Consider the following 12,039-nt stretch of genomic DNA (forward strand, 5'->3'; position numbering starts at 1 on the left):
GGTAGGAGAGGTCAAATCCCATCTCCTCTTCCATTACAACTCTCCAACCAGGATCCTTTAGAGTATCAACATGATCCCTGAGAATAGGCATAGACGACAAGATAACAAGAAAATAACAACACCCTAGGGAGAGATTTTGTGAGTGGAAATAAGATGAGAAATAGGATGAGAGATAGAGGTTTTTTATTGAACACATTAACAAGATTCTTTACAAATAGTTATAGGACAAGTATCACCAAAATAATAATGGTCAAATTTGATAAAACAAGTTTCAATGGTGATCACTTTAAGGCCCTAATTGGTGGTTAGAGAGAAGGAAAATAAAAATTCGATGAAATGAGATTTCTTTTCTCTTGTTTGGTAGAGTGAAGAAATTGGGAGTGGCCATTGAAAACAAAATTGGCCTCTCTCATTAGTATGCACACAAAAATGAAAACAAATGGGAAAAAAAAATATTTCAAAATTTTTAAAAAATAGAGCTAATGCCCTGAGAAGGCGCAACGAGCTAGCTGCCCTTTTAAATGAGTCAAACATTTCCATAATCTGATCGACGTCTTCAAAATGCCTATATTTCTCAGACTCAGATATGAAAGCCAGACTATTCCGTCTTCTCTTGATATAATCTAAACGAGCTGATTTCTGATCTTGAGCTCGAGATATAACGAATCGAATGGATTCGACTCTTAAGGTTTGTTTGGAAACCCATATAAAAAAAATAAAAAAAATTGACAATTACTATTTAGAAAAATATTTTGTAAAAATAAAAAAATCAATTTTTTTCATTAATATTATTTTTAAAAATAATAATAATCAAATTCTTATTTTGTGTGTTTTTTTCTATTCGTTTCCATCGGTTCCAAATGGACTTTTAAAACAAAAAAAAAACTTCTATAAAACCCCCTGTGCCGACGCAGGGCGGGAGAACTCCGGCTGAGAGAGAGAAACCTTCGTTTACTGTAGTCATCTCCCGTCTCGCTGAAAAGAAGCTGAATATAATCATGTCGAGGGTTTTTAGCGCTTGTAAGGTTTTCATGGCGGCTGCAAAGACTGAGGCCAAGGCTGCTACTCGTCCTTCTTCTGGTGGTCTTTTGAAGCCCGTGCCTGTTTCTCCAGTCATGCGGAAGTTTGTTGGTGTTTCTGAAATCTCCCGGGTCGATGCTGTCAAGAAGATCTGGGAGCATATTAAGTCTAATAATCTACAGGTATATTTCCTTGCTTTTTATCTTTTGAATGGCTTGCTATTTTTTTCATTTATTTATTTCTTGATTTTCCGAAGAAATGAAACGGTTTAGGAGAATCTGGTAGTCTTAGGGCTTTAGCTCTGTACATGTTCGCATTTGAATGCCTACCCTGGCAATACAGGTGAGTTTCAGATATCCTGCTTTTCATTTCTGTCTTGGTTCAATGGCTCTATACTCGATGCTCATTCATTTTGTTTGAACATCTCTGTTTTTGATGTATGTACCCATTCATTTTGTTTGAGCATCTCTGTTTGTGATGTATGTACCCATTCATTTTTGGTGCTGTAGTCTTCCATGGTATTCTTGGATGTGTTTGCAGCTTGAGATGTATTCTTTCTCACTTCTAATAACGTTTGCCTAAGCTTATTTCCCTTCAAAATTTTGACCTCTCTTGTCTCTGATTGCTAGAGTGATCTTATGAACTGCTTGGCCTATACTATGCTCTTTATTTTATCTGCTTTTCCTTCATCTTCCGTAGACATTTCTGAAACTTAGTTAAGGCTATTTCTTTATCCATTGCTTTTCTGTTTTCGTGGTATCCTGTTTATTTTTTATTTTTTATTTTTTTTGTTGTAAAAATTTATCTTATACATCTCTGCTGTTCTGTCTAATGCGCTTGCCTCTTTGTGATTAACAAGTTGGTCGTATGGCTTTTATGTTGACTTCCAGCAGATCTCCATGTTGGACCCTATCTTATGCATTTGTTCAGCTTCTGTTGCACTGTCCATCAAATAAACTTGAACTTTTCTTTATATCTTATTTGAAAAATCATGTGTCCATTTGGTAGACTATGGTTCATACAGTATATATGGAGTTCATTACTGTTTCTGCTTGGGGTCTTTAGAAAGGTTTTTGTTATCCTAGATACTTAGCTTTGCATCACATCCATCCTATAGACGAACTTGCTCAAGCTTATACTTGTTAGAAAGTTGCTTCATCAATCAATGTCTGGCAATATGTCAGTAAAATGGCTTTATTGGGTGAAATTAGCTGTTTACAATGTCCAACAGTAATTGTATCTTGTCTTGAAATTATGACGATACTGGTTGTTTATTCCCCTGATTGGGTGTCTCCTTTACATATTTTGGACTTTCACGGACATTCAAACTCTAATAAAAACTTAATTGTTGTGCCTCAAGCATGGGTGAAAAGGAGGGTTGCGTGAGCTTAATGACCTGCATATATCTTTTTTAAATACATAACATAACTGACCTTGGTATAGACTTGACTTTGATGTTGATGATAATAACCATTCATGATCTTTAAGCTACTAGAATACACTCATTCTGGACTTGGGGGGGAATATAATTTTGAGAAAATAACTGAATAGAGGAGAATGCTGAAGTTAGCTAAACAAAACAGGACTCTGCTATTGGTATGGCTGTTCAAGTTCGGCCAGCAAAGAGATACTTTGTTGCTGTTATGAGTAGTTTCTGTTAATCAGTGAAAATTCATGTGAAGGTTAGTGTTAACCATTCCTGACAGTGATCGACCTTGATAAGAGAAGAAAATTCACCAATGCTTCCCTAGTAGAATTGAGAGTAGAATCTGCTGAGAAGATCACTATTTACTTCTTTTTCTTTAATGGCAGGGCTTGCTGAACTCTAGTTCCAATGCAAGATACATGGTTTTGATGATAAGTTGAAAAGTATGTTATGGTGATTTAGAGTTCAAAGATAAACAATGATTTGAACATTTTAAAAGATACTGACACTTGAGTATTGTAGTTTAAGGTTGTTTCCAAATCTTTGTTATGTATGATCCAAGGACAAGACCTGTACCATGTAACAGGACACTCACTTCATATGGCATGTCCTGGAAGATTTTGGTCAATTTTACTTACTTTGAATGAGAATGATGTACTTGATTAATTGTAATGGCAATTGATTATATGTTTTTGTATTTATCAGTTACACTGAATTTGCCTTGCAGGATCCCTTGAATAGGAGACAGATCTTGTGCGACGAAAAGCTAAAGACCATCTTTGGTGGAAAAGACAAAGTTGGGATGCTGGAAATAGCAAAGTTGATTTCTCCTCACTTTATCAAGGTTAGCTGACCCACTGTCCAACTTGGGTTTTAGGGTTTGATGAGTGCCTATTTTATTTCTTATCTGTTTGTGCACAGTCACATTTTCTGTGTTACTGCATGTTGTCAGATATCAGCAGACTTGTAACAAATTATTTGGAGAAGAATTACCTTCTTTTTCTCTTCCAACATTTTGGGTTTTAGTTTCTAAGGTTTTGGCAGATCTGTACCTTGTACTGTGCTTGGCCCTGTTAGCTTTGAGAGGAGAAAAAAAATGAAAATTTAACATGAGAGAAATCCACTTTTGGTTTGAGAGAAACGAAGGGATGAAGTTAGGGAAGAAAGTGACTTACCCCCTGATATGAGATTTTCTTGAAGAAACCAAGCAGAGAAAACTTCTTGTATTGGCTTGAAGATAAATATTTCACTAATTTAAATTTATACACGAGACTTATTATATTGTTTAATTTTAAATTTTATTTGGTTTACATAACTGGCTAATACGATTTGTTACTATTTCTTAAAAAAAATAAAAAATAACAAATTCTTTGAGATTAATAGATAATAGTTTATTATAATAAAATATTTAGTATTAAGATAAATTATTAATATATATTATATAAAACAATAATTATATATTTTAAGTAAGTAACATTCATGTCTCTTAGTAGTAGCTACAAATTCACATTTATGAATATCTATTTAGTCGACATTTCAAAAGAAAAAAGATCTATTTAGTCCTCGTTGGTCCTTCAAGCCAATTTAATTCCGTTTGTGAAGGGGCCAATCTGAGATGTCTACGTTTAGGAGAAGCTAATTTGTAGCCACCAAACCGGATTTGACAAGAGCAGATTTAGGTCCCAGTCTAGATCGTAGAACGTTGGATCTTTGTGATATACAAGACTTTATGTAACATCAAAGGTGCTTTGCATCTTATATCTAGGAGCTAGGGGCAGCTTTCCAGAAATAAACTCGATTCCAGAACGATGTATGCCAGCACCAAAAATCTCCTGAGATATCTACTTATCCTTCAGCTGGTAAACCGAGACGCCGTAAGCCAAGATGAAGAAACAAAATTACATACAGTACGTTATTATAGAGCATGTAAAAGGTAAAGCACTTATGCGATTTTTGCTAGGGTCACACGTCGGGTACAACAAAAACCAGAAACCATTAAGAAATTCGGGTTCCGATTGGGCCCTCCAAGGCAATATGAGTAATTCTCAGGTACAACGATGACCAGAAGACAGCCACAAATCTTGCCTCACCAGGAGATAGAGATGCACTCTGGCGTTTCTGTAGTGTTTAGTGTTGAAACAATTATCTACCGGACCAACCAGCCCACCAGGCTGCGTGAGACCAAGAGAGATTAGCAATAACATATTGCATGATCATCAGAGAGTACCATCACGCCATGATGAAGCGGAAGCAAAAATCAACAGAGTGATCAAGCGAGTAATAATCGAAGACTTAGAGAATCTTATAGTAAAGAGGTCGCAAGAAGTGTAACAGAGGTTACCAAGCAATTAGAGAACGATTAAAGGTAAGATACCATTAGCAAAAAGGTAATAACTATAAAAGACAGCAAAAAAAAAACAACGTTGTAAATCAACGAGATACCACCAACAAGTCGATTATCCATTGAGTAAAAACAAGTTTAGAATTCTGAAAATCCATAGCTATAAATCCTGGAAATCAAAACTCTGAAACTATGTTGGTTTTTAGGACTCCATGAATCACATCTTCGCTAAAGAAAGAAGGAAGAAAAGGGGAGAAGAATAGGGTTATGGACTTTAGTCCAAACCCTCAACCTTAAGCTATATTTATAGATGATAAAAGTATAATTATGTCCTTCACCCTAATAAGTGTGAAGAAGTGACATAAAAACATAAACTAATTACAACAATGACACTCTAATTACATCATATCTTTCACTACGGGAAAGTGTTTATCTACAAAAACTATTTTTTTTCTAGAAATATGTGTTTCTTGATTTAAGGCGAGAAAATTGTTATCAACGAAAAACATTTTCCACTGAAACTAAGTATTTCCTGATTTAAGACGGAAATAATTTAGTTAGTAGAATACAGTTTTTTATGAAGAAATGACTTAGGGGGAGGAGGGATCTTAGTTTTACCCATAATATATTCCTTGGTTAATGGAATAAGCATTGAGGATTACTCCTTCCCAAAATGAAACAATTTTCATTGTGGAACATTTCACTGCTTAAAGTCCTATTTTCTTGTTGTGTAAACACATGGAAGGACATATGGGGGCAAATGAAACTGATACAAATAAAAAACGAGATGGCATATGGTGTATGATTGTTAAGGACAACTAGAAAGCTTATGATTAATGAGGCAATAGACAATGACGACAACATAAGGTAGTACAATTGAGGGGCATGCATGAATAGTAAGAAGGCCGTAGCAACTTCTAATATATGCATGTTTTTCCTTTGAGCTGCACTAGAATAGTCTAGGTCACTCCAACTTACATTCAATTCAGTAGATATGTACACGATGACAAATTATGGAGTTTGAGGTTCTCTCTCCCATGGGTCATGGTCCATTTTATTTCATTTTTAAATATCTCCAATCCTACATGTTCCATAGGATTGTCCATATAAACTTGTAGAAATAGGTTAAAATAGACTTTTAAAACTTTGACCTTTATATAAAAATTGTATCCATCAAGGTTTTCCACTAGACTTGTTTTTGTTACCTAAACATTTTTTACCAACTTTTGCTTCAAGATCATGACTCAATAATTCGCATCTTCAATTTATTGGCTCAAACTCATGTTGCATACCACTAAACTTGTGATGGAAGAGGCTTTAGTCTAAATACATTGAAAAACTGCTAATAGCTCACTTCAATCTACCTTTTTTATCATCATAAAAAATATAAAGAACAACACAATTTAAACCCTTGGTCTAACAAATTTTTTTGTCATATGTACCTTATATTATGCAAATTGGTTAGATTAAGAAGATACTATGTGGTATAAATAAGATAAAAGATCTAAGACCACTGGAATTTTTTCTTGAGATAAAAATTAATAAAATCTTAGAGAAGTTAATAGAGTTAAGATTTATGGAATTCACTTTAATGCAAGTATGCTCCTGATATCTTAGAAAAGATTCAGATGGCAAAACCAAAACCAGCTCCGATTTCCATAGTAGAATTCCCAAAGATTTCAACACAAGATTATGGGAATTAGAATTTTCAAAAAATTCTAGGAGCGTTTATAGGGCACTTGTTGGAAAATAAGTTCAAGGGTATTTATAACTTCGGTAGATTTATTTTTATATGTAATCTTGTTCTACATACTGAATTGTATATTTGGTTCAATTTTCATGTACATAAGATATATGGATGGGAGATATAAGGAGGAAAAGTTATATTGTATAAGTGGAGGCATTTTTATAGTTATATTAAACCCACAATTAAATAGAGGGGTGGGTAGGGCAAGGAGCTCTCTTTTGAGCTTCTCCCAAATTCCTCTCTTTCTCTCTTCCTATCTTTTTTCTCTCTTCTTAACTCTTTCGATCTTTAGTTTGTACTGCACTACTTTTCAAAATTAATGAGATGTAACATAGCTTTTGCAATGAATCAAAATTTTTAGTTCATGCATTTTCCAAAGGTACATCATTAGGAAGCTCTAAAACATCCACTGAGGTCCATCAATGAGAGGTATAGTAGATGGCTTTATATGAGATAAAGAGCTATTCAGTACAAGAAAACTAACCATCTTTATATTTTGATTGGTCTGGTGATCGAGACTCTAGATAATCAATATCATGGTATTGCATATAATTTGTTCTATGAATTTTATTGCATGAAAAAGTAAAAAATAGAAAATCATTGAATCAATATATAGAACCTTGACTAGTAGCTCAACTAAGGTGACTAGGATAAGGAGACTTAAGTATATCAGATTACTAATAGTAGTCTCAACTAGAATTTTTATGATAATAGGGCTTCATTTGTCGTAGTTATGAACCCTATCTTTCATGAATGCACTAAATGTATTCAAAATACAGCCACTTTGTCCGCGAACTGGCAATAGTATTTGTGACCATACGGGATATACTTGCAAACATCTTGACTTAAGGATTTGGAAGATAATAAGGTAGTTTCACGAGGGATTGAAGATGTTTACTTCTTTCCCCTCAAACGTAGAGCTATATGGAGTAATCGTGTTTATGTTAACTCATGTAACACACTCATACTTAAGGGCATTGTTGTAATTCTATAAATTAAACTTTAATTATATAAACTAAACCTAGACAAGATAAAATTTTCTTTCGAGGGTTTCTATGTGGAGTGGGGAAATCTAACAAACTACGTACTTCGTTGTGTAGTTTCATTATCCATTAAGTATTCTATTTTAAGCTAGCAATCAACATGATGGAACACAAAAATTTTAATATGGTATCAAAGCTTACCTGTCGATCCTGAAATCGTCGTTTCAGAAAATATTTCGTCATCCGGCTCCGGCCACGACACCGTCGAGGTTCAAAACAACTCGGTAAACCGAAACTCGGCCATTTCGCCGCAGTTTTGTAGTCTCAAACGCGGACAAATCGGCAGACGGACCAATCTGTTTCTGACTCGTCTGATTCGCTGCCGTTTCTGGCTCCGGCGATGACTCCATTGAGGTCTACAACCTCTCGGTGAAACCTCTCCGGCAAGTTCCGTTTCTGGATCCACCTTCGCATCGCGGCCATTTCCGGCTCCGGCGATGACTCCATTGAGGTCTACAACCTCTCGGTGAGACCTCTCAAGCAACGATCCGTATCTGGATCCACCGTCGCGGCGCCTCCGCCCCCCCAACCCCCGTCGCAGCTCCTCCATCGCTTTCGACGAATTGCAGCGCTTACCAAGTTATTTTTTCTATTTTTCATTATGTGCACGCACCCCAATGCACCAACGTTTTCACATTTCAAACTTGAAATGTACACGTGGCCCGAGGCCGAGAAATTAAAACATCTCGGCCTCGAATACACGTGCCCAGCCCAAGAAGGTTTCGAAGCCCGAGACAACGCACTGCCAAGATCCCTCTCTGGCCCACGCACCGAGGCATTTTGCTAAACTCTAAAACGTGCCGAGCCAAAAAAAAAAAAATCTAATTCCAAATACGGCAAGGTGATATGTTATATTGTTTCGTATCATTTTGATATCATTCAACCATTCCCAATCACCCTATATATCTTCGCTATTCAAATCAACCTTGGTTGGTTCTAATTACACAAAGTGACGATAAATTACAGTAGTAGATTAGTTATGACAATTTTGTCAAAATTTGATTATTGAGTTTGATCTCTAAAGATATTGCGACATGTATGTTCTATTGTGATGGGGCACATGTAGTTTGGAGTGAATTGTGTGAATATTTTTCTTGGCAAATAATATTCAATTACTTTATATTGAAATTAAGATACATGATTGCGTATAACATAATATGTTTGTTGGTTCATACTTTAACAAACTTAAATCAACTACACACTCAAAGAATAAGGATATTTCTAAATCTTTCCCCTTTACTCAGGAACAATTCCAACTAATCCTACAAATACTCAGTAACAACAAGTCCTCCATGGCAAATCAAGTGGGTAACTCTTCAATCCATGAAAAACTTTTATGTAAAGTTCTATACTTCTCATCTTAAAGTAAGAAAGCCACATAGATCCTCGTAGTGGAACAACCTATCATATTGTTTGCTGCTTTGAATTGCTTACTACCTAGAGAGTTGTTAAGAACGAAACAGTGGAATCACCAAATGGTTCTCATGCCAATGTTACATATGTTGATCAAGTGGTGTTCTCTTTTAGTTTGATTCTAAATAAAGTTTTGTGTGTCCTCATTTCCATAAGCAAATTTATTTGTTATACTCTATGTATCAATGTTTCGTACTCATTTTTGTACAATACAGGACTTACGCTCGCGGAACATGATTGGGACAGGAATTGAACGGAAGAGTCTCTACTACCTTGATCAACCACAAAAATCGTCTTGCTATTCCGTCCATTCTCCTTCTGATCTTTGGCATCAACATCTCAACCATCCTTCAAGTGATGTATTTATTTTATTTCCTTTTTTTAATAATAACTATTGTAGTACAGACAATTGCAAGATTTGCTCCTTAGCTAAAAAGACCAGATTGTCATTTTCTGTGAGCAAAATTTTTAGCAAATCATCTTATGAGATGTTGCATGTTAATATATGGGAGAATTGCCACATTGCATGTATTTCTGGAGCTTAATATTTTCTCACCATAGTTCATGACTTTACTAGATGTACATGAGTTTATTTGATGAGGTACAAATCTGAAACTCGGATTCACCTGACTAATTTTATTTGTATGATAGAAACCCAATTCTCTTCCAAAGTCAAAATTGTGCGTTGTGATAATGGCTATCAATTCACTCTTGTGGCATATTACTTGTCTGAAGGTATTATCTATGAAACAAGTTGTGTTAACACCCCATAACAAAATGGGATAGTCGAACGCAAACATAGACACCTGTTAAACATGACACGAGCCTTGCTTTTTCAAACCCATCTTCCTAAAAGTTTTTGAGGGGATGTCGTTTTAGCTGTTGTTTATCTCATAAATGGATACCTACACTAGTTTTGCAAGGTAAAACACCTTATGAAAAATTATTTAATATTTTACCTAATTCCTCACATTTACGAGTATTTGGGTGTTTATATTTTGCCTTTGCTTATGCCTACAAGTCATCCAAATTTGATGCACGTGCAAAAAGTTATATTTTTCTTGGGTATCCTTATGGGAAAAAGTTATACATAATGTATGGTCTCGAACTTCACAGAGTGTTTGTGTCCCGAGAAGTTAATTTTTCTTAAAAAGAATTTCCAATTTATCACATTTTTGCTGCCATAACATCTGTTTTACATGATGACTCTATACCAGACACACCTACTATGTCAGAAAGTCATGAACTTCCAAATGTTGATAATGCTTATTCGCCCGGCATAACTTCTCCTACTCCCATGACACCCCCTGCTTGTTGCCTCTATACTAGACCAATTAAGCGACCTAGCTTCCTTCAAAAATTTCATGTAGAAGCGACCCTACCGTCTCTAATTGAATAGTCATCTACCTCCAGTGTGGTCACCACATTAGTTACACCTTACGCGCCCTCTAAAGTTTTTTTTTATGTCCGATTATCCACTTTTCATAAAGTTTTTGCCAATTCATTATCCATTACCAAAGAACCAGCTAGTTTTATACAGACCATGAGAGATCCTAAATGGCGTCAAACTATACATGATGAAATTCAAGCACTATAGGCTAACCACTCATGAACACGCATTTCTCTTCCACTTGGCAAGAAACCCATTATATGTAAATGAGTATACAAAGTCAAACTCAAATCTAATGGCACCATCGAGCGTTACAAAGCTCGTTTAGTCGCCAAATGATACAACCAAGTTGAAGGACTCGATTATCGATACGTTCGCCCCGGTTGCCAAGTTGGTTATTGTACGTGTTCTATTGAGTGTTTTCGCTATTCAAGGATGACATCTTCACCAACTTGATGTCAACAATGCGTTCTTATATGGTGATCTTGATGAAGATGTATACATGTCTCTACCTCCTGAATTTGGACGAAAGGGGGGGGACTCGAGTATGCAAACTCAACAAGTCCCTATATAGCTTGAAATAAGCCTTTAGACAGTGGTTTTTGAAGTTTTCCACATCCGTCAAGATTGTTGGATTTCATCAGTCAAAAGCAGATTATTCTTTATTCGTTCAATCCCATAAGGAAAGTTTTATAGCAATATTTGTGTTTATTGATGACGTGGATTTGGCAGGTAACAATTTGTAGCATATTGAATATGTGAAATAATCATTATCTAAGCAGTTCAAACTTAAGGATCTTGGTCAGCTTAAAGGAAATATGTCTTGGACATATTAGAACATGTTGAATTTATTGGAGTAAAACCTACAAGGTTCCCAATGGAGCAAAACTTGGCTTTTACTCAATCCGGTTGTGAACTCCTAAATGATCCTTCACTCTTACACAATCCGATGGTGAACTCCTAAATGATCCTTCATCATACAGGCATGTTGTGGGAAGATTGATCTACTTGACCATTACAAGACCAGATCTGGTCTACACTGTTCATGTTCTAAGCCAATTTATAGAAAAATCACGTATACCACACCTTGAGGCAGCACATAGAGTCCTTCAATACCTAAAACAAACTTCAGGACAGAGTATTCTATTATCCTCCACAAGTACACTCCAATTAAATATATTTTGTGATGCAGATTGGACTCGTTGTAGGGACACGATTGAAGAACATTTTGAAATACTTGAAAATCATACATAATCAGTCGGTCATGTTGTATTGTGAGAACCAAGCTACTCTATACATCCACTCAAATCTGGTCTTTCATGAGCGAACCAAACATATCGAAATTGATTGCCACTTAGTTCGGTAAAAGATTCAAACAGGCATGATTAAGATAACCCATGTACAAACCAACGACTTATTCACTAAGGCGTTAAGTTTATCCCAATTTGAGACACTACTCGACAAGTTGGTATCATTAACATACACTCCAACTTGAGAGGGGGAGTGTTTAAGATAAGTTAGATCCGAAGATAAGGGAATCAATTGACACGAAGAAAGGATTTTGTGATTAAGATTAAAGATTTGTAATTTGAATTTAAACAGGATAAACTCCCTTATAAATATATAAGTCTGATTTACATTTTATCCTCAAAATAAACA

General features: G+C 35.5%; 1 protein-coding gene across 1 annotated transcript; it reads left to right on the forward strand.

Annotated features, from left to right (window-relative positions):
* Window positions 1–930: 930 nt before the first annotated feature.
* Window positions 931–3,559, forward strand: LOC137962565 (upstream activation factor subunit spp27-like). Its single transcript, XM_068809512.1, has 2 exons — window positions 931–1,202; window positions 3,174–3,559. The coding sequence occupies exons 1-2, from the start codon at window positions 999–1,001 to the stop codon at window positions 3,297–3,299; spliced, it is 330 nt and encodes a 109-aa protein (XP_068665613.1). The 5' UTR covers window positions 931–998; the 3' UTR covers window positions 3,300–3,559.
* The last annotated feature ends 8,480 nt before the right edge of the window (window positions 3,560–12,039 follow it).

Source organism: Aristolochia californica, unplaced genomic scaffold (genome assembly GCF_029961685.1).
Source record: "Aristolochia californica isolate CCGP_79_NKW_82.1479 unplaced genomic scaffold, dmAriCali1.0.hap1 SCAF_1, whole genome shotgun sequence".
Lineage (NCBI taxonomy): Eukaryota > Viridiplantae > Streptophyta > Magnoliopsida > Piperales > Aristolochiaceae > Aristolochia > Aristolochia californica.

What these genes read in the sequence shown, in the direction of transcription:
- LOC137962565 (XM_068809512.1), top strand. Translation starts at nt 999, where the DNA reads ATGTCGAGGGTTTTTAGCGCTTGTAAGGTTTTCATGGCGGCTGCAAAG. An exon ending in TTAAGTCTAATAATCTACAG is followed by an intron (nt 1,203 to 3,173) that starts GTATATTTCCTT and finishes TTTGCCTTGCAG; the next exon opens with GATCCCTTGAATAGGAGACA.